General features: G+C 36.7%; 1 protein-coding gene across 15 annotated transcripts in view; it reads right to left on the bottom strand.

Moving 5' to 3' along the window:
* The window catches only part of ADGRL3 (adhesion G protein-coupled receptor L3), a 780,724-nt gene that overhangs the window by 171,853 nt on the left and 584,485 nt on the right, over nucleotides 1-24,386 (bottom strand). For 9 of the 15 annotated variants that reach the window (XM_075997934.1, XM_075997936.1, XM_075997924.1 and 6 more), the window contains 2 exons: nucleotides 8,572-8,874; nucleotides 6,402-6,505 (listed from right to left, as the gene is read on the bottom strand). In XM_075997934.1, coding sequence (XP_075854049.1) covers nucleotides 6,402-6,505; nucleotides 8,572-8,874 — 407 coding nt within the window. The remainder of the gene's footprint in view (nucleotides 1-6,401; nucleotides 6,506-8,571; nucleotides 8,875-24,386) is intronic. The other 6 variants (XM_075997926.1, XM_075997928.1, XM_075997922.1 and 3 more) reach the window with 1 other exon arrangement.

Consider the following 24,386-nt stretch of genomic DNA (forward strand, 5'->3'; position numbering starts at 1 on the left):
AGATGAATCATACATAGCTCTTGACCTTCCGAAGCTACATTCTATCAGTCGGGATTGGGGTAGGGTACATAAAGACAGACAATATGAATTCAACAATGCAATTGTAATAATATAAATCTCTATGAAGTATTATGGGAATACAGTACAGGGGCAATAAATACCTGGAAAGGAAGAGGGAGAGCAAGAAGAGTTAACAACCAAACGAAGTCTTAAAAAATAAAGTTGGAAGTGACCAGGTAAGATGGATTCTGGTGGGTGCTATTGAGAAATGGCTCTCTGAGCCAAGAATATGATATATAAAAAGTGAAGTCTAGAATAACCATGGTTTTAGAAGACAGACTACTACAGGATACAACAAAGAGGAAAAACACATCTTTTTCTGCTTTAAGGATCCAATATTGATACTTGCATAGCATTAATTATATACATTTGTGTATATGTATTAAATACATATATCTAATATTTCAAAAATAGGATCAATATATGTGTATCTATTTATCTATCCATCTATTATTTCAACAATTATTCATTCAGCCTATATGCTCATTTGTTCTTTGAGGAACATTTGAATTTCTATAGCACGGTGGTAACATCTAGTTTGTTGTTACAAGGAGTTTACACAGTAGCAATGGAAAGAGCCATTAAAAATTTAACTGTACAATTATTTAATTTTAATTTTGTTCAGAGCAATACAGAAGCCCCACATGGTAGAATAATTTAAAGACATCTTAACCTGGTGTATGAAGTTAGGAAGTAATTTAAGAAATGCTTCTCTGAGGAAGAAAGTTTAATTTGTTTGAGTTGGAATGGAAAAAGAAGGAATTAGGTTGGGATATGGGTGGGAGCTTCCAGGCAGAGAGAACAGGGTTTAGGAGGAACAGGTATTGGATCTTAGGGACACTGTGCAAAGGGCACTGTGTCCAGAGTTTAGCCAGGCGGAGAGATGAGCGAGGAATAGATTAATTGTCCTTTGGAAGTCACGATGAAGATTTGGGGAATTATGTTAAGAACTGTGGGAAGGTACTAAAGAGTTTAAGTAGGAGGGGTCTAACCAGGTTTATATTTGAAATCAAGCTCAGCAGAATGGATTGGAAGACTCAGGAGTGAAGGAAAGAAAACCTGGCTGAGTAGAAGGTGCTATAGATTGGTGTAGTGAGGGTGGGGAGAAGTCAACAGCAATGGCCTGACTTGAGAGGGATTTACAGGTACACCTGACAGGCCTTGTGTCTGACTGGGTGTTCAAGAAGAAGGACAGGGAGGCACTGAGAGCCACTCTTGGGTTTCTTGTTCACATAACTCAACGTGATGGTGGCGCCATTAACTGGATCCTCCCCGTGGCCACTGTAACCTCAACTGGGTTCAATGGCCACATTATCTGACTGGCCATCATTGACCACATCCCCTCCAGTGGCATCTGAGGTGACTCTCCTTCCGATCACCCTATTTATTTCTCTCACTCCAGTCACTGTAGATTACAATGATCTTGTTTGCATTAAAATATACAATATCTTGAATCTTCCTCAAGTTTCCTGTGCACAGAGGCAGGGTGGAAATAAGGTTATTCTACACATCCTAGCTTAGAGATCTCATTAAAATGCCTATCTCTGACATCTCTTTTGCTAAAATCTACTAAAATTATTTCTCAGACATAAGCACATACATACTGAGAAATTTTATGAGTTTTGGGAGGATTAGTAAATTCATGCTTATATTAATATGGTGGGATTATATCTAGGACTTAAATAGAGGAGGGAAAACCCTACAGCTCTAGTTAAGAATAATAACTTTGACAGAGACAGATACTATTTACATCTTAAGTTTTGACACAAGTAAAAACAATTTCCTTTAAAATCAGCTTTGAGATATTATATCAATCATTAATCAGAGGCCAAAACAATTGATGAAGTAATTACTCATAATGTGTAAGTACATAGCTACATAGGTACCATTTCTTTGAAAGATTTACCTATTTTGCTGTAAATCTAAGTCAAGTGGATAGATAAGCAACGACATGCTTCTTTCTTACAATTGGGGGTAGGTTAAATTAAGTCTAAAGTCTTAGAAACCCCATCCATCTCTGACAAAATTAAGAAGCAATTTGCTTACATTCCATGCTGGATCTACACTGGGGAATTAACATATAGGAGACAGGATTCAATCTATCTAGTCTTTCGGGGCAAATAAGTGGCTTATTTTATATTGTAAAATAGCAACATCATTTCTAGAGCTTCATATTCTCCTTCTTTAGAAAACGCAGGAATAACCTCACATTATCTCAAAATCTGTCAGTAGCTTGTGTACAAACAAAAGAAAAGGCACTTCCGTTAGAAACTGAAAGAGACTATTCTCAGTGACAACTCGGGCAATTCTTTTTCACATAATAGTTGGACCAGGCAATGAAGTAGGCAGCTGACCTCACTTTGCATGTAAATAATGAGGAAGCTATTCAGAACCGTAATGCCACCCAATTTCACATAAAAAAAAAAAAAAAAGACTGGTGAGATTATAAAGTGCAATGAATTCTTTAAAAATATGCAAAGTAGAAAATATAAACTCCTATTTGAAAAACTGAGTGCAAGCTAGAGATCAAGCTGAGGGCAGAGATTGTGATTTTATAGCATTCATTAAGAAAGATGAAAAAAATAGGATATTTTCATATGCTTCAGGAGGCATAGCTCTGAGGTAATTGTTGGCTTTCAAAAAAAAAACACCTGGAAACTGTTTTTAAAACATTAATTTGAAGACATGTCTATCTTCCTATCTATGTACCCATTTATCTTTCTACCTACTTTTCCATCCATCCAACCATCCACCTACATCTCTCAGGCCTTCTACTCACCTACCTACTGAGCTTTCTTTCTCCTCCTTCTCTATTTCATTGTTGGGGTAAAGGTCTCTTTCTATACAACATATACTCTTCCTTTTCTGTACACAGTATACTTTTTATTAAACCTCATTATTGTGCAAGTATTTGAGCTAGTTTGTTTGCAACAAATTCCTTCATGATATTCTAATTTTAAAAGCTTACATTTTCTCTAGTGAAAAGTAATCTGCTTTCCTTTGTTGCACAGAATTTAATCTTTAACTTCACCGAAAATAAGTGGTCAAATTCACTTGTGAATCCAAACCACCAAGATTCTTCATCTGTTTTCTCCCTCCTGGCCTGATGGCTTGCAAGGGGGGAGGGCTCTTTCCTTTAAAGTTACCAGGAATTGCCCAGAGGCACTGTAAAGACCGGAAGGAGGTGGCAGTGGCCTGAATGTTTGTATCCCCCCAAAATTCATATGCTGACATCTAATCTCCCCCAGTGTGATAGTATTAAGAGGCAGGGCCCTTGAGAAGTCATTAAGTCATGAGGGCAGATCCCTAACAAAGGAGATTAGTGTCCTTATGAAAGAGGCCCTGTAGAGAGCTACCCCTTCCACTATGTGAGGGTGCAATGACAAGATGCTGCTTTGAACCAGAAAGTGGGCCCTTTACCAGACACCAAATCTGCCAGCATCTTGATCTTGAACTTCCCGGCCTCCAGAACTGTCAGAAATAAACTTCTGTTATTTATAAGCCCTTTTCTTTGCATGTGTATATTGGTTTTATTTTTTTCAGCTATGCTTTCACTGGGGGTAAAAAGTGTTCCTTTGCTTTGAAAGTTTGAAATTCACAGAACTTTACCTAGTTGGGAGGGGGACTGACTGAATTAGTAGATATATATATATATATATATATGTGTGTGTGTGTGTGTGTGTGTTTGTGTATATATGTGTGTGTATATATATGTGTGTGTATGTATATATATATATATATATTACCTCTTCAATGTGGCAGAAAAAATCAGAGAAATGGGGAGGTAGGAGGTGGGAGTGGAGGAGAGAAGATGGGAAAAAGGGAAGAAAGAGAGGGAAAGAGAGGAGGAGAAGGGTGGGAGGATGGGAGGCAGTAGGGAAAGGGAAGAGGGGTGAGAGAGAGAGTAGAGAAAAGCTGAGGACTATGTTGGGCACCATCCAGTTGCTAGTTCCGAGCCACTCCCCAGCCTACTCTCCACCCTCCTCCTCCTCCCTAGGAGGTGGACTTACATGGAGGTCATTAGGAGTGTCCCTCTTTTCTGGCCTCTGACCGGGTTTGGCCAGTGGTGTGGCCGGGCAGGCACATGGAGGGAGGGGGGTGAATTTCCCTCAATCCCTTTTTTAAAGGTCACTTGGGGCCAGGCTGTGCCCCTTGTCTGTAGGTCACCTTTCCTCTCAAGGACACTGTGCTTTCAATTTTTGGTCACTCCTTTGACATGGCGCCCTACAAGCCTGGGGCTGGGAATCGTTCCCTCCCTGCTACTAGCCCTGGGTTTCTGTTCAAGCCCTTGAACTTCGCCTTCACTGCTCCTACACCGCTGTAAAGAAACCCCCTCCAGCTGTTCCATCAGTTGCCAGGACTATGGCATTGAGAGAGGAGATGAGGAAAGGGATGGATTCTGTGGAAGATGTCTTGGGGTGGAGAGAGAGAAAATACAAACAACTCTGGGTACATTGCAACTGATCCTCTCTTGGAAGTTTACAATGCTAACATTGAAGTATTGAAGTTTTAGGGTAAAGAAACCTGTTCAACTGTCATTGATATTCAATGAGCACCATAAATATTTGCAGGTGTAAGGGACACAAGCAGATGAATGGGTAGACAGAACTGAAGAGAGATGGTCTAGGGGAGTACTCCGAGTATAGGGCTATGAAGGCATCATATTCTACCCACAGTTTAACCACTGCTGGGGCCAAGCACGGTGTCTTGATGAATATAGACCCAGTTAAAACACCAGCTCAACCACTGACCTTGGGACAGCTCCATTAGCTGATCAGGGTGCTCAAAAACCTCTTGATATACTTTTTAAGATTTTATAAATTTATGAGTCATCAATCTAAGGTATTTCTATAAATTCCAATTACCTAAATTCTTTAATTTTAATACAATTATAATATCATTTTTATAGACTCTATGGGAGTAAGCAAAAAGGCTCTGGAAGAATAGGATGTATTTATTATAAAACAAAACCATCCCAATCCATAAATCAAATGGGCAACAGCTGTCTGGTCTTTGAAAGGAATTATCTCTTTTGTCCTAAGATTAGCAGGGCTTGAAGAGGAAAGAAAAGAAATAAGCATCATTATCAGTTAAAGTCACCTAGTAATTTATGCAATAAAATAGTCCAACTATATTTAGGAATTATCACAAAAACATTCAGCTTTCTAGAAGAATTATTATTGAATTTATATTAACCCCCGGGCTAAGTATGTAGGGACTGCTTTTAAAAAGTGGCTAATGTAAGGAGATACGGCTACTGATCTCTTAATCTGATCACATTCAGCAAGAATTATTTGCCCTCGGGTCTGAGCTACATTGTAATAAAATCAAAGGACATAAAAACTGTGGCAGGAACAGTGCTGAAATTGAAGGAGTATCATTATGAATAGCAACAAGTATGGAGATGCATATGTAAGAGGGTAACTAGAGTCAATAGAACCACTGTTCTTCCATGATTTAGGGTAAATAGATAGTTATGGCTCATCTGCTAAATGATCTGCTGGGTAGATATTTATAGATTATTATACAGTATATTATTGAAGATAAGTCTGGTTAAAAACAAATAGAGAAAAGAGCAAATGGCACAGGCAGGCTTTTAGTGAGGCCATCATTTGTAATATTTCTTGGGAAAAATCTCACTCAGAAATTCCTCAGCATAGCTAATGTGCCATACAAGGACTCTCCATTTTAGGAGTGCATAAATCCACATAAATTGCTATAATAAGGATTCATCCCATAGCCCTTTTGGCATAAATGCACATCTGGTCTCTGTTTGTAATGAAATCAATTCAAAGCCCCACAGTGCATTAATAATAAAAATGCTCAACATATTGCAACCAAATAAGCCCTGCGAATTTGAGTCTGCAAGATCCTGTCACACATGTGTATACTTTCAGCACTGATAAATGATTAGGTTACAGAACATTTATCAAGTGGCTTAAGATTCCAAAAGAGGACTTTTTCTATTGTAATTATTATTTCCACAGGAAACCCCATCTGCATGTATTCTGGGAGATTTTTGCTTGCTTGATGTATAATGCCTCTTGGACTTTTATATCCGTAGTTCACAATAGCACAGAAATTTTATTAATAATAAAATTATTATAAGCAATGCTGCCTGGCTTAGAGGAAGTTCATGGATTTGCACTTCAAAAACAACAACATTCCAGAATTAGCTCATAGCATATTAGAGATGGTCGTTAAATGTGAAATTAAATTTAAATGAGAGAAGTTTTCTACATTCATTTTTTAAGAAGTCTTGACTGTTTTGTTTTCAGCAGTTACAATCAACAACAGAGCATACAGTGTTGGCAGACTTTCTCATCAGGCACAAGGGTTACCTTCTGTGTTATATGATTGACCCAAGGAGAAGAACAGTTGCTGAGATCTGGCCCTTGGGGATCCCAAATTCCATCAGGAGCAAGGCAGAGATAAGTCGATACACCTACAATAATGAAAGAAATACGTCTGTTCTTTTTCCTTAGAATGATTTCATATCCACGTTATGTTTAAATATGAGCAAAAGTAAAAATGAGATAATTAAATTGACATAATGTCTATTAAAACACCAGCTACAGTACCTGGCAAGGAGTTGGCACTGGAGAAATATAGTACAACAAACAAAAACATACAATATTTCTAAAGCACGTGCTGGCTGCTACAACAGGCAAAGAAGAATAATTTCATGAATCAGATCGATGTGGTACCTGCCTCCATGGGGCTTAGTACTTGAGTTTAGAGGCAAGGTAGCAGTTGAGTCTTAAAGGAATCAGTGTGTGGGTTTCTCAGGAAAAAGAGGTGGAAAAGAACGTTCCAGATGGAGGAAACATGTGCCATCTTTGGGAAACTTCTGGGCTCTACTGGATGGGAGAGTTGCCTTTAATGGAGTTGGAAAGATAGATAAATCCAAACCATAATCTCCCCTGTCTATCATCTGTGGGTGCTGGGAAGTCAGTGGAGAACAACAGACAGAGGGAGAAGTAGATTTGAGTTTTGGAAAGCTAACTCTGGCAGCAGTATGGAGGGTGGTTTTGAGGGAGTGACGTGGAGGTGGTAAGAAAGCTACTGCAATAATTCAAGTGAGAGCCGGTGAGGGCCTGGCCAAACGTACAAAAGAATGGAAAGGGAAGGGTAAAAATAAGATGGGTCGGTGATCTGCGAAGGCCTCAGAAGGTTTCTTTTAAATCTCTTTCCCAGTTTTCACAAAATAAAAATGACATATTTCTATAGTGCAGAGTGTTTTCCATTATGCTATTTCACTAATCTTCACAACAGATGTCTGAAGTAGGGGGGTTGTTTTTATTTCTCTCTTAGAGATGAAGAAACTGAGGCCCAGACCTAAAGGAACAAGGCTAAGAAAGGAGGAGGACTCAAACTGTTTTCCTATTCCAATACCACAGAAAACTTTAGAAATAAATATTCTCCCTCCTTTTCATAAAGGAAGATTTCTGAATATTTCAGGAAAATAATTACTAGAAAAAAATTAAATGTGCACCTTTATAAAAATCAAGATTCCCTCTGGTCTTCCCACTGCTTCATATACCATGGAATTTGGAATGATATATCCATACTAGAATTTTTCTGAGAAAAACCTTCCTCCTTAAAGTAACCAGATCAATAACATCCAGAGACAAAGTCCCTGAGAATGCTAGTATAGTGACATCTATTGTGTATTTCTTTTATTTACACATTTTAGGGAATAATACAAATTTCAGTGTTGTTGAGTACTAGTTTATAAATGTCGATGTATGTAACAATAAGAAAATCAGAATTTTCCATATTACAAATGGTAAATAATAATATGCTTACCATTTGAGGCTACTGTGAATCATATCAGTAATAAAATAGGCAAAGAAATATTTAGTTCTTAACTGTCTCCTAGAGAGACGATGCAAGATTGCTCTCTATAGTGGATGTGTGTGTAAGATTGACTCCTTAAGCAGTTTTCTGATAGTCTTAAGAGCCTGTCATCTCTAAAGGACAACTACAATGACTGGTAAAAAAAAAAAAAATAGTTAAACATTCTTTTTGGTTACATTTTAGGTCGTTTCTATGATCATCTTCCAATATAGAAGTCCTCGACCTCATTTTCTGCAATCAATATCTGACAGTTGGTGACAAGCATGAAACTAACTTCCAGTAATCAATGATGACTCTGGGCTGCTGCATAGAAAAGCTGCCTCCCCGGACTAGCTAGAACATCTACGGCCTAACTATAACTTGACCCAGAGACCTTCCACTGTGGGTGAAAACTACTCATCTCACATGTATGCCCACCAAATTCTGCCTGTGAGGTGTTCATGCTGCATTTTCAAACTCTGGGAAATGCATGGCTTTCAACTGTAATTCAGGCAAGTTTAGAGTCCAATCCAATGCGAAGTAACTAAATGCTATAAATATGCAGTACTCCCTACCTCTCCCCCAAGAAAAAAGAAAGAAAAGACAAGAACACTAGAAAATCAAGCCTAAGTAACAACATACTTTCAGCTTAGCTCTTTCGGACAGACTTACCAATAGTTCCTGCAGGGCATGGCTGCTTTGCTACCTGTCCTTGCCGGGTCTTAAACCACATGATTTCTCGGGCTTCCACAGCCTCGCAGCTCTCTTCGAGCGCTGGGATTTGGGACGATGCTGATGGAAGGTGTGTGGTCATGTCGTCCAGCACCTCGACGGCTGGAGACGGGGTGCTGGTGCTCCGGTTCCTTCTTCCTGGCACTGAAGGGGTTGTGCTCCTTCCTGGGCTCCAGGCTGTGGTCCGGAGGGTGGTGCTGGTGGCAGTACTTCCCATGCCGAGAGGGCCTGTGGTAGAGATTTCTGAAATAAAATTCAAAAGAAAACACCTACATTGCCTGTTCACAGTAGGGCTTCCAGATGTCCTCACATTTAGAGACCATTTTTTATGTGACAGTTCAAAGGAGCCTTAGGGCTCTGGAAGTCCTTGACCTCATTTTTATTTTCAACGTGGCAAAAATAAGCTAATACCCAGGTATCAGAGTGCCACTTGAGTACCAAAAGCCATTTGACCACGGCCAAACATTTTTTTTTTTTATGGTTCTTCTCAACTCAAATCCCAGAAAACAAAATTACAGCACACGTCAACTCTCCAGTAAGCTTCTTAATGCTCTCAGCCTTTCTGAAAATTAGAGGATTAAAACTTTAAGCCCTCTCCTTAGAATTACCAAACTTGGTATAGAAAGGAAAAGAGCTATAGAAAATACTCTTTTCACATTAAATAAACATGAATTTCTAAATATGAAGCAAATAGGGGGTACATAAAAAAAGAAAAAAGAAGGGACAGAAATTAAAGTGCTCACAAGCCGAATAAAGAGCAATTCTGAGTATAGTCTCTGTAATGCAAATCAGATTAGCTTTGTTATCTACCTGGTTGCTCTTAGAACTGACCAACCTTAATACAATTTTCAAACGTGACATTTACTAATGTAAAGTGTAAGTAGTTTCCAAGTAGCTATATCCCTAAATTATTTTTAACAAGATTTTTAAAATGTAAAAATGTATTCCAAGTTCCAAATAAAAGTAGTTAGGTTCCTTGACCAGATATTAACAGGTAATTGAACCTATAATATATGCGAGGCATATTCTAAAGATGTTATGGAAATAATCACTGCAGAGACTCATCTTTCTGTAAAAAATATTCATTTTCTCATCATGGGAATGCAAGAGTATATTAGTCCTCTATATACATATAGCTGTTAGATTAGGAGAGGTCCCGAATTCATCATGGTATATTTGGTGTATATAAAGTTTCCAAGAAACAGGCTAGAAATGGTAGGGGGAGGGGATATTAATTTGTGAATTAATCAATTAATTTCAATTAATCATTGAAATCACAGCATTTCCTGAAATGATGCTATTTGCTATTTGTCTTCTTGCTCTTTCTTCTGCTTTCCCTCTCTCTCTTCAGCTTCCCTCCTGTCTCTTATGATCCCTTAGTATGTGTGAAAGGTAATGTTCATAACTACATCTACTCAAAGTTTATACACAAAGGCAGAGTATCTTTTTTCCCTTTTTCTTTCACATACACTATACCCCTCAAATTGCCAAGTTTTGTTGATTCTATCTCATTCCTCTATTTGAAATCCATGTAATTTTTTTCTTTCTTTCCCCGACAACCACTATTTATGTTCAGCTCACCATCATCAATGGATGAATACAACAGCCTTCTAACACTTTTGCTAAGGAAAGCAACAGCAGAGCAAAAGGGTGACGTGGTTATGTCAAAATAAATGCTCAAGATTCATAAACTAAAATTATTGACACTAAATATTTAACATAATTCTGGCATAAAATTTAACAATATATTTCAAAATGCTAAGTGAGATTCAATGCTTAAAATTATAAATTATTTGCATATGAAATCAATAAAATGCTTCAAAAATATTACATAAAATTAAGAAAATTGAATAATTACATGCAAATTAAATATTTTTTTTTTTTTGAGACAGAGTCTCGCTTTGTTGCCCAGGCTAGAGCGAGTACCATGGCATCAGCCTAGCTCACAGCAACCTCAAACTCTTGGGCTCAAGCGATCCTCCTGCCTCAGCCTCCCGAGTAGCTGGGACTACAGGCATGTGCCACCATGCCCGGCTAATTTTTTCTATATATATTAGTTGGCCAATTAATTTCTTTCTATTTATAGTAGAGACGGGGTCTCGCTCTTGCTCAGGCTGGTTTCGAACTCCTGATCTCGAGCAATCCTCCCGCCTCGGCCTCCCAGAGAGCTAGGATTATAGGCGTGAGCCACCGCGCCCGGCCGCAAATTAAATATTTAACACCATTAAGTATTAACTTTAAAAAAACATATGTCAATGGATGTCATCGCTGGGATGTAAGAACGTTTTATGCAAGTTTTTGCAGCTGACGGAAAAATCCTTTTTGACTTCATATTACTTGAGGGATGCGATAGTTTGCACACGTCCCTCCAAGTTCATGGGTTAGGCACTTAGTCATCAATGAAACCATATTGAGAGGTGAGAGCTTCAAGAGGTGATAAGGTCATGAGGGCTCTATCCTCATGAATGAACTAATGCTGTGGTAGTGAGTTAGTTATTGTGGGAGTGAGTTCCTGATAAGAGGATGTGTTCAGTCCCCTTGCCCCACTCTCTCCCTTGTCCTCTATCTTCTGCCTTGGGATGACACAGCAAGAATGCCCTTGCCAGATGCGGACCCCCGACCTTGAACTTCCCAGCCTGCAAAACTGTAAGAAACAAATCTCTGTTCTTTATAAACAACCCCATCTCAGGTGTTCTGTTATAACAGCAGAAAAAAGACCAAGTCAGGGAGTTGTAAGGCAATAGTTAAAAGCTAACTTCAAGTATTTTCTCTGATTCCTTCCATTTAAACAATGCCAGCTCTCATTTGTACTTTTGAAGGGACCATTTTGAGTAACTTTTAGTTTTTTGACAGGTACTATAATCTTTTCATTGATAATGAGCTACAGTTTTCGTTTCAAACAAAGCATTGCTAGTTCATCTTTTGTCTTCTTTAGTTTGATCATGTAAAAATGGAGATTCACAGCAGTTACCTATTATTAGTTAAATAATCTCATGCTCAAATTAACTTGTTCAGGAAGCCTCTGAACTATAGTAAGAATTAATTTTAAAACAGGGGCCCTGTTTTTCAATTGTCTTCTTCCTGTTAAAAAGAATTATATTGGTATAAAGAATGCTTTCTAAACGAATGTACCTTTCTTCAGTTAGGTATTTTAATTAGCATATAACTCTGGGAGAAGATTTGTTCAGCAATCATTTTCTTGCTATGGCAAAATATATATTCACACATGTGGTTAGAAGTTTCTCCGGCCTATTGTCTCAATTGCACAAATCATACACAAGGGGCGATGGTACACTATGACAAGATTTTTCTTTGCTGTGCCTCCAGACTTGCCAATTTTGAATAGATTTGTATTTTAGCATGGATTTAATACATGTATCATTGTGCTCTATTTAAATAATCCTCATTTCAATTTTTAAGGATAACAGTATCACACCAATATGTATTGAACAATAGCATCAGGACCACATATTGGAAAAAAAAATGCTCTTTATTTTTTTCTAAAATTATCCCATTCAAAGCATTCTCCACCTTTTTCTAGAAGTACCTTTTAGGGTGTAAATTAGAATATGTTAGTTTACTGATTAAAATCCTTAAGTGGTTTCTTTCTGTCTGCTCATTGCAAAAAAGCTGAACTTTTTCTTCATGCCCAGAGCCCTTCCTGAGTTTATCACTCCAGCTCATTTATGATGCTTCCTCCTCTTTGCTCTTTAAACCATGGGAAGCTTCCAGTAATTCCCCAGGGTGCACCCCACCCTTTCTGCCTTGGGGCCTTTGCACTTGCTCAATGTGTTCTGCTCCCATTTTGACCCTTGCTAATTCCTGTTTGTCCTTTGAGGCTTCATTTAGGAGCCTTTCCAAAGTCACCTAGACAGTATTAAATAGTAAGAGGTGTTTTGTTAAGATCATTTCCCCAGTTTTCAGTATTGTGCCTGACTGAGAGTAAATAAGCTCTGAATCAAGACAGATGAACATCAGGAATAGGTCAAGGAAGAGGTAGAGGGTATGGTATCACAAAAAAAGGAAAGTATCACAAAACAAGGGAAAAGATAAATAGAGGAAAACAGCAAATGGAGTGGTTAAGAGTTCTTGCAGTCAACAGATTGGAAAATTTATTTTATAAATGCATTTTGTTATCATTAAGAAAACCACTAGACAACTCAAAGAGGAAATAAGCAGGAAGAATATAAAGCTCTGGCTCCCTCAAAATGACCCTCTCTCAGAGCAATCATATTTAGAGTGAATATACTCTTACGAAGCAATAACCATGATAGAAGAGATTTTTAAAAAGTTCAATTTGTTATGAAACACACTGAAAGGACTTAGTTTAATGCAGACATACTAATGTTAAGGATCAATATAGAACTGATTTCCTTGGAACTGTGCCACAGAGAGATGTGTACAAGCAGAGTGACACCATTCCGGTTGACTTTAAGCGGAATCAAAGTCGATTTTAAAAGCTGTCCCTGATCCCTGATCTCGTCCTTTCCACTTACTGCTACGAAAGACTCCCGAGGCTTCTGCTCAATGCCAACTTTTGGCAGAATAAGTACTAGTGATACACATCCTGTCACCAATCCCCATGAAAAAACTCTTCTTATTGCTAGACACTGGGGGAAAAAATCCAGATTCACTCAATAGTCATTGATTGGCAAAGTTCCATCCCATAGCATATGCTAGAAGGAGTTTATATTTATATTCCAGCAACAGAGAAGGAATTTGACACTTTTTCAGTGTGTACTGTTATTGACCCTTACCTGGTGATATAGCTACCTTAATAAAACTATGTGTTATTAACTGCCTCATGTGACTGTGTATCAGGGAAAGGTTATTGTCTAAAAGAAATTAAGTTTGAGTAACTACTTACATATAACATTGTATCACAATTATGCAATTTTACTTACTATTTTGTCACTGTTTTTGTGATTGGTGTGCTTATAGGGATTAATATTTTGCATAAAAATAACTAAACAAAACTTTACCTTAACATTTCCCCCTCATAACCTTATTTCCAAAAGAAAATTTTAATTCTCCCGTCCCCTGAAATTTGCTATCCGTAGTTTATTTCATTCTTATGATTTGATTTATTTGGATTCAATTTTTTCCTTCAGCCTGTCTTGAAAAGAACAAATATTATTCTGAATGTTATTGCTGGTTATAGTTTGTAGAGTGTACTCATAGAAAACAGTAAAAGTAACCAACACTTGTGAAGTGCTTTACATTTTGTAATATGTTTTATCTCTATTATCTTATTTCATTCTGACCAAAATGTGTAACTATTACTACCAATTCCTATTTTTAAAAATGAGATGCCGGGCGGGGTGGCTCACGTCTGTAATCCTAGCACTCTAGGAGGCCAAGGCGGGAGGATCACTTCAGTTCAGGAGAAGAAGACCAGCCTGAGCAAGAGTGAGACCTTGTCTTTACTAAAAACAGAAAAAAATAGCCGGTCGTGGCAGCACATGCCTGCAGTCCCACCTACTGGGGAGGCTGAGGCAGGAGGATCACCTGAGCCCAGGAGTTTGAGGTTGTTATGAGCTAGGCTGATGCCATGGCACTCTAGCCCAGGCAACAGAGCAAGACTCTGTCTCAAAAAAAAGAAAAAACAGAAAAAAAAAGATAGGTTTAAACAGTACGTAAATCATTACCACGTAAGAAGTAAATTGGTATCCCCAATTCCATAATCTACGTTTTTAATATTTTGCTATTAACAATGGCATTATCAATTATTCTATGCATTCTACAACTGTGAATCTTCCATCACCCTTTAAGATGAGACTGAAGGAAACAAAAAGAATCTAGTCATAAAATTACTATCCTTGATCATAAAACATATTTATATTATTTTGGATGGACATCTTCTAAAAAAAGTAATACTTAAGATAGAATATAAAACTATGCAATCAAAGATAGTCAGCATAAAGAGAAGAAGAAATGTCTACCTTCTACTAATAAAATGCATGGATTTTTCTCCTTTGTTTTTCTTCATTGTTTCCTTTCCTCCCTAAAATATGCACCTCTCTTCTTGGTTTTCCCATTACAAACCTTTCTTTGGTGTTAAACTTCATTCCAATATACAATATTTTTGCTGACTACAGAAGCATTTCCTTCTCATCACCCTCCAAGTGTTCATTTATATCCAAGGTCTGTAACTGAAGAAATTTTCCCAAGTGCCTAATAGGGGAAAGAAGTAAACTAGAGCCATAATGATGGCATAAGTAACTTTTGGCTACTTGTGCAGTACGTTGTGAGTAGAAAGTGGAAATTCTGGCTCAGACCATACAGATATTAGCCGGTGGGAGCAGATTTATTTACATCTAGTTTTTAAAAGGAAACATTAACATTACCAATCATAAAATTATCTAATTTTTTTTCAGAATCCATTTATAATATTAAATATTTGGCTCCATGGCCTCTTTCTTGAAATAGTGAAATTCCACAGACTAGCAGCCATGTGAGGGCATATTTATTTTTGCAATTTGACCCACTTATATTTTCTGGTTCTCCCATGGCTAAGATATTGAGAAAACTATCTGTTTTTATAAACATGAAATGGCAATGGGTTTGTCATAATAAGCTAAAATATAAGATTTTGGAGGCAGCTTATTTAAATGATCTGCTATATATTTAGCCCTTACCATGCTAGGAACTGTGCTCAACGTTTTATATATGTGCTCTAATTTGGTATTCCCAACAACTTTCAGGTAGATATATTCTTCTTCATTTTGGAGATAAAAGAAGTCCAATTAAATAATTCTCATAAGCTTACACAGCTGACAAGTGATAGGACCAGAATTCTAATCCAGGTTTATCAAAATCTTTCTCTTTCTACTAGAACAACCCTGTTATTGAAAATTTAATACATATGTAAAAATATTAATAAATTTGCAAATTAATTTATCCCAAACATTGCTCCTTATAATTTTATAGGTATTGCTATGGCTCAGACCTATTGGGAACTTACTGAGCACTTATGATGGGTCAGGCAATATCGTGAACACTTTATAAGGATAGGACCATTTAATTATGACAATAAATCCATGAGTAGGTACTATTAACCTTCCTTATCTCACAGATGGTAAAACTAAGGCACCAATAGATTCGGTAATTTTCCAAAGGTTACAAGTGCATACGCAGAAGAACAGAGGAAAAACCTAGATACCATTACAGAGACACCACTCTTAACCCTAATAACTTGGAATATTGAGAACTTGAACTTGATCCACAAGAAAGCAGTGTGCTCACTGCTGTTGAGAGTAGAGGGAGCTAATTTAATTTTGTTTATGGCATTTTTAATTGTGCTAAGTAAGGATCCAAGATCACCTAAAGAAAAACTGTTGAATCCAAAAAAGTAGATACAATGTTTCACATAGAGATAGGCAATACACAATGAACAAACCATAGTATGAAATAATAGCTGGAATTTCTTGAGCATTTACTATGTGCCAGGAAGTGTTCTAATGTTCTACATGCATAACTGAGGGGCAGAGAGGTTAAGTAAATTTCCCAATATCCAACCATTCATAAGTGGGAAAGCCAGGATTTTAATACAGGTAGTTTGAGTTCAAAATCCATGTGTATCTGTATTATTTGATAAACTGATAAAGATGAAAAGCAATTTTTAAAAAAGTATCAGAGTATGTCATACATTATATGCCTATAAGAGAGTTCAGCTCTGGGAATTACAAGATTAATTCATTCCATCCATATTTATTAATCAAGTATCATGGGACAGGCATTGTATTGGGAATAAAATGTTGAATACTAATTATCATGCTTCTTGCCCTTGCAAAGCCTTCTCTAAAAGCTTTCTGGAAAAAGGTACTGTTGGGCATGGTGGCTCACGCCTGTAACCATGTAACCCCAGGACTTTGGGGGGCCACGTGGTAGGATTACTTGAGGCCAGGCATTCAAGGCCAGCCTGAGCACCAAAGCAATAACTCTCTCTTAAAAAAAAAAAAAAATTATCTGGGTGTGGCGGACACACCTCTAGTCCTAGCTACTTGGGAGGCTGAGGCAGGAGGATCCCTTGAGCCCAGAAGCTGGAAGTTGCAGTGAGCTATATATATGGCATCACTGCGCTCCAACTTGGGTAACAGAGACTAAATCTATTCATTCAACATATATTTATTGATGTTTATTTTGCATTACACATTGTGCTGGGCACCAAGGATTCATTTACATGATACTATATACATAAAGTCATACAGCATGAAACCTTTTGAGACTGACTTTTTTTTTTTTTTTTTTCTTTTAGCCTTGACTCCAAAGTCACATTAATTTTTTTTTTTAATATTTTTTTTTATTTTTTTTTTCTTTCTGACTTTTTTTTATTAAGCTTAATGATCTTGAGGCTCACCATAGTTGCTGCTTGTGTCAATAGTTAAATCACCTCCCTGCATCATCCGTGAATTCCTATCATCTTTCACCTTGCAGCTGGACTGATCTTTGAAAAATGCAAATCTGATGCTGTCTCTTATCAATTTGAAATCCTTAAACATGCTGTAAAATGCCCTCCAATCCACGCCCTGCCAACCTCTCAAACCTCCACGTGAGTATCCTTGCTTTTTGCTCTCTCCCTTCTAATCAACTTGCATTTATTTCCCGTCTCCTTAAAAGGCCCTTTCTCATCTTCAATGGTGTGACTGTTTCTTTCGCAAACACTCTTTTCTCAATAAACTCTTCTTCCCTCCCTGTCCCCACTTGCTTTATTGAGCTAAATCTCTAATCCTTTGGCTGTTTGTCATTTGTAGTGAATTGTTAGCAGAAAATGGGAAAGAAGAATGAAATTGTCATTTTGGATCACTCATACTTACATTCAATATATGGTTGTTTTTAGGATATTAATTCAGAAAAAAGAATTTAAGATTTCATAATTGCTGGAAAGTGCTCATATTTTGCACCACTAGCCAGGCAGACACATTCACTTGAAGAGAAAGAAACAGACAGATGTGAGTACTAGTTCCTGTATTTTCTAGCTGGGAAACTTTAGGCAAATCCCTAAACTGGGATAAGTATTGGTCCCATTAAAAAAACTGGGTAAAATAGACTTATGAATAGTAATGTAATATTATCCATCCAGCACAGTTCCTGTCACATAATAAGTGCTTAATAAATAGTTTATGTACTTATGAATATTCATATGAGATATGCAAATAGTGCAAACATAAAGAGACACTATTTGATGGTGAAAATAAACCTATTTGACTATGTAATTTCCACATCTCCTCCAAATTATGCATTATGAGTACAATTTATGTAGAACAGAAATTCTGATATCTCCTATAGCAGTGCAAAGTATACTAGCAATCTGACAGAATACAGTATTATCAGCCATCACACATATATTAAATACCAGAGAATACGTCTTACAGTACAAATCTAATAGATGAAAAGAGTTCTAGTTATTTGTAGGCCTTAAAAAAATAAATATGGGTAAAAGATTTTACATAACCATAAAACTTTTATTCATCGATAGTTATGACACCTTGCTTAACAATGAATTCCTTTAATATCATAATCTTTTTAGTATCACCCTCTCATTGTTGAAATTAGTTTCCAACACTATGTAGAAATTAAACTTGCTAGTATTAATGGCAAAGGGAAACAGAGTTCAGTATCAAGCAACAAACATTCAGCCTACACTTAAAACAAAGTTCTCCAAACAAAATCTAGTATGAAAATTTACTGTAAGAAGTCAAATTTATCATAGACAGAGATGCAATGCCTACTTTTATGTTATTTAATTCACAATACCTTCAGTTGTTATTAATAGTTATTTAGTCATTATTCTATTTGCTTTATTTACATAGTTATATATTTTAAATGCAAAAGAATCTGCACCTATCCCTAGCAACGAAGAAGAACCCAAAATGACCTTTCCATTCCCCAATTCTCTAATTTTCAGATACTGTGGAAATTCTTTAATACAGAAAAAGAAAATGAACCACAAAGAGAAGTGAACCAGCGAACGCAACAAAGTACAGGTCTACAGAAGAAAAGGCACAGACAAAGCTTGGCAGCTTTCTGTGTTGGTATAAAAGAGCACTCTGATGTCATTGCTAATATTCTACATAAATGAAAAAGTAGTGGTGACAGTCACCATGTGACAGTGCCCTATGGTCCCTTTTCCTTAGTTCTCTAAATGATATTAATAATATGTGTATTCTACCAGCAGACTTTTGACATTTAGCCTATTAGCTTTTAATGAATAGCAACATTCTCTAAATGCAAAAAACAAAAACAGAGGAGAATAAAGATAACTTCCCCATGGCAGATGGACTCTTTGCTGGCTCCCATGATCCCTCCTGCTCTTTTTCACACCTTTGTGTATGTAATTCCCTTCCCTTGAATGTAGGTGGGCCCTATACTTGCTTTTATATCTTATAGAATATGGCTAAGGAGACATGAGATTATGTGCACATGACTACATTGAATTGTAATATCCAGCGTGCAAGAAGCCTCTCCACCCTGGCTTTGAAGAAGCAAGCCGGCACATTGTGAGATGCCCACGGACAAAGCCACAAAACAAGGAGCTGGGACCAACAGCAGCAAGAAACTGAAACCCTCAGTTTCATGCTCTGCAAGGAACTGAACGCTGCCAACAGCCACATGAGTTTGGAAATAGATTCTTCCCCAGTCAAGAAGTTAGATGAGAATTCAGCCCAGAGTGGCACTGTGATTGCAGCTTTATAGAGGGCCCAGCTAAGCTGTGCCTGGACTCCTGACCCACAGAATTTCTGAAATAATAAATGTGCATTGTTTTAAGCCACTAAGTTTGTGGTAGCATTGCTATTTCCAGTAAATAGTGCAAGCTCTAATGATTTTTCACAATAGTCAAAGTTTGTAAATTAGATTTTAGAATTTAAGGTATGATTTGGCTTCATATCTTTGTCCAGAGCAGGAATTCTCAACTCTGGTACTGATTGACATTTTAGGCCACACAATTCTTTGTTGTGTGGGTATGGGTTTGAGGGGTTGTTCTGTGCACTGTAGGATGTTTAACAACATCCCTGGACTCTACCCACTAGATGCCAGTAGCATTCAACACCCCCCACCCCCTGCCCAGTTGTGACAAAAAATATCCCTAGAAACAGCCAGAAGTTCCTTGGGGAGCAAAGTCACCCATGTTTGAGAACCACTGATTTAGAGGGTTTTCTTCATTTGCCTCTAATCTGTATTTGTTCAATGAGAGGGCTACTGCATGCTGATGATGGTCTTAGGGTCTTTTAAATATGTAATAATCTAAACATGAAATGGCTGAATGGTTGCTTTTCAATTTGTGAAATGGCTCAAAGGCTGTAAATAAAAGGAAATTGGACGGCTTTCAAAAACATGGATTATGTTTTTTTCAATTTCTAGCGATTCAATGCATCTAAGACACATTTGCACAAATGTGCACATTTGCATGTTAATATTTAAAAATTGGTTTTATTTTGCTGTTTTTCTTAAGGACAACATGCGTAACAACATATCAGGAAACTAATGAAAAGCACAAAATACAAAGTAGCCTAACTGCATGCTTGAATTGGGTCAAGGAGGGGGAGGTAGTGAGAGAAAGAGAAATTGTGACAGCTTCATGCTTTCTGATTTCAGAGATTACAGTACACAGAGTGAATTCTGCGAGCCTCTTGTTTACTACATTATATCTGCCTCCTAGAGATGTTTAAATGCCTCTAGTGTCCAGTTGCTTTCTGAGTGAGAAACCTGAGAATGAAACTTCCTGTTTCATTGCCACTCCATTCGATGATCACAAATTATTAGCTTTCACACAAGCATGCCTCATAGATGTGTTCTCAAGTTAAACATTTGAGAAGGAAATCAGGGAAAACAAACAAACCTGCTCTCGGAAACAAGTTTGTATCTTCCCCTTCCCATTTATTATACAGTTGGATTCACATCATTAACATGCAAATCATACTGCACTACAGTGCATTTTAAACAAAGGACTGAAAGCAGGGCTTGTAATTTCCTTATTGGTTGATAAATAGATTTTCCCCTAAGAGGGCAAAATGAACTCTAGTCAGTTTATGTTCACACCTTTTGGGCAAACAAAAAAATTATTACTTTTCTCACCTTGCCCATGGACATTGCTTGTTACCACGATTTTTGATACAAAAATATAAATGCTGTTATTACCAAGGAAAATTAGCAAAAGTCTTTTTTTTTTTTTTCCTGGAAGGTAAAGTGTTTTCTCTAGTCTGAATTTCTACTATCTTATTTTATTTAATAAGGTTAACATTGAGAATAGAAACTGACATGAGGCTGAGTAAACAAATGTCTGATTTAAACCATGGGGAAAAAAAAAGTCTAAAATAAAATAATAAATACTTGTGAGTTAGTCCTATAAATTATACATCCTTAGTGTCTCTAGTATACTTCCAAGTATTTGATAATATAAACTATTATGGAAAGGGTGGGAAAATGAAAAACAATTTCAGAGACTCCTTAAAATAAAGAAGGGAAGGCAGGCAGCATTCTCTGCCTCCAAGAATTCAACACAACTAACAATGATCATTTCAGTCCCCTGTTCACCTTCCTTCTATCATTCTTTAGCTGTCTATTCTCTGTCTATATCAGACCTTTAATAAAAGGGCTTTTCCTTCCTCTAGAGACTTATCATAATCACAACCCCTTATAAATACTCTGATCTAGCCACTAAGAACTATTTGTAGTGCCCAAACTAGGCTATTTCAGACCTGAGCATATCTGTCACTTCTTTTGTGTGACACCATTCATTCATTGAGCAAATATTTACTAAGCACTCACCATGTGCCACGCATTTTTCTGGAAGCTAGAAATGCAGCAACAAATCAAACAAGTAAAAACTTCTCCTTTCACAGTGAGACAGACAAGAAGATAAATAATTAAGATATTTGTATGTTAGATAGTAATATGTGCAAAGGAGAAAATTTTGAAATTTAGATTGGTGATCAAGGCAGGTTCAACTGAAAGGTGACACTTGAAGGCAAAGAGGCAGCGAGCCATGAAGATTAGTAGGGAAGATGGTTCTAGGGAGAGGAAACAGCAAGAGAAAGAACATGCCTCTCCATCCTTCTTTCCTTACCTATTTTTAAATAACAGATTTATTGAGATATAATTCACATACCATATAATTCAGCTATTTAAAGTGTACAATTCATGCTTTTTAGTATAGTCATAGGATTGTGCATAAAACACCACAATGTGTTTTAGAATATTTTCATCACCTAAGAAACCTCATGCTCAACAGTAGTCACTCTTCTAGCTCCCCAACCTCCCAGCTCTAGCGAACAACAAATCTACTTTCTATTTCTATAGATTTGTCTATCCTGGACACTTTATATAAACAGAATCACACAACATATGGCCTTTCATGACTGGCTTATTTCACTCAGCATGATGTTTTCAAGGTTCATCCATGTTGTAGCATCAATCAGTACTTCATTCCTATTTGTCATCGAATAATATTCCATTGATGACTATACCATATATTAATTACTCATTCATTTATTGATGAACATTTGGATGTTCTCTACTTTTTATCTGTTATGACTAATTCTGCTATGAACATTTGAGTAAACTTTTTTTATGTGGACATATGCTTAAATTTCTCGTGTTTACAACATTATTTATATCTGTCTTCGAAAATGCCTCTAGTAAGAGAGAGAGAGAGATGGAATTGCTGGATCATCTGGTAGCTCCATGTTTAACCATTTGAGGAACTAACAGATTGTTTTCCAAATCAGCGTTACCATTTTACAATCCCAAAAGCAATGTGTGAGTATTTTAATTTCTCCACATCCTGATCAACACTTAAAATTACTTGTTTTTTTGCTTACAGCATGCCCAGTGATTATGAAGTAGTACTACATTACGTAGTCTGAATTTATATTTCCCTGATGGCTAATAATGTTGATCATCATTATATGCCCTTATCGATCATTATGTATCTCCAGAGAAATGTCTATTCAGAAGCTTTGCCTATTTTTTAATTATTTGTATTCTTTTAAGATAGAGTTGTAAGAATTCTTTATGCATTCTGAATATAAGCCCCTTATCAGATAACAATTTGTAAATAATGTCTCCAGTTTTGTCAATTATCTTTTTAGTTTCTTGACAGTGTCTTCTAAGCACAACCATTTTGCATTTTGATGAAGTCCAATTTATCTGATTTTTCTGTTGTTGAGCTTGCTTTTCAGATCATATGTAAGAAACCACTGGCTAGTCCAAGGTCATGGAGATTTATTCCTATGTTTCTTCTACTGGTTATGTAGTCTTAGCTCTCACATTTAGGTTTATAATGCATTTTGAGTTAATTTTTGTGTATGGTATGAAGTATGGGTCCAACTCTGTTCACTGTTTGTGGATATCCAATTGTCTCAGCACCATTTGTCGAGAAGATGACAGTTATTTCTCTCATTGAGTTGTCCTGTCTTTACCTTCTTATGTCTAGTGTGTACCTACTATCATCAACTCAAGTTCCACTCACACTGTCAACAATTAAAAAACTGTGCTGTTTTAAATCTCTAATTATTGCAATGAGTTTCCTAAGAACAGGAACTATGCTATTTTTTTCTTTCATTTTTAAATCTCTCAGTGCTTGCTATATAATAGGTACTTGGTAACTATTTGGCATGTTAAAGAATGACCTTTCAGATGGATTTTGGATCCATTTTGTACTCTTATGACCAAAATAGTATAATACCATGGGAAGGCAGTTTAACTTAGGTTGCAAAAGAAGGGTCTGAGAGAATAAGTGAGCAGTGGAAGCTAAAGGTAGGCAAAGCTACAAAAAGTAGGCTGAGGTGATACTTTTCAATAGCTTGGAATGCCTTGCTAAGGACTTTGTCTACCTAATTAGATATTAAAGAACACAGAATGGCATTCTGTTTTAGAAAAAGTTAGGTATGGAATACAGAATAGAAGAAAAAAAAGAAAGGTTTAGAGATTGTTGTAATCAACAGTTGAATTAAAACACAACAGAGTAGCAATGGTACTGGTAATGGAAAAGGTGGCATGCATTGCATTAATAAAATGCATTCCTATTATTTGTTTGTTATAGAGATAGAGAAGTCAAACAGGGACTTGGAAATCCATAACTGGGGATCAGAGAAAGTTTGGGTAGGATATACAGATCTGGTAACCATGTATTCAAAGGCGTTATTAATAGATGTGGGAATAAGTGATGATAATGCGTGTAGGGGTCTTAGCTTTTAAAACTATCAGAACTGGAATTTAAGATTTCCTGAGACCTAGCGGCAAAGAAATAGTGAGAAAAAATGAAGGAAGCTACAAAATCTTGCTCAAAGTCTTAATCACTGAATGACTTCCATATTTCTAGGACATTGAAAAATCAAATACATATTTTATTTATTGAAAAACCAAATACACATACACATTTCCCTGAGAAAGCATGTGATTTAATTTATTTTTTTTTTTACTTGTGCCTCTCTAAAACATTAGCTAAGCTGGATTTTCTACAACAAGCTAAGATTGAAACAGGATATCAAAAAGTTATAAGCAAAAAGAAACCAAGGCTATTAAGTAAATGACAACATATAAAGAATGGGGGGGAAAACATTACCCCATTATAACCCTTTCTCTTTATATTTCCACTTAAGGGAGTATATCACAATATTACAGAAGAAATCCATGTGTTTATATAAAGTGGTATATATCTGTGCTATCAGAGAGGAAATGAAAGGAATACAAATATGCACAGCTTGAGATGGCTTAGGTGACCTATAGATTTTTGCCACTGAAAGTGATAAATA

The sequence above is a fragment of the Microcebus murinus genome, chromosome 26 (assembly GCF_040939455.1).
Source record: "Microcebus murinus isolate Inina chromosome 26, M.murinus_Inina_mat1.0, whole genome shotgun sequence".
Classification (NCBI taxonomy): Eukaryota; Metazoa; Chordata; class Mammalia; order Primates; family Cheirogaleidae; genus Microcebus; species Microcebus murinus.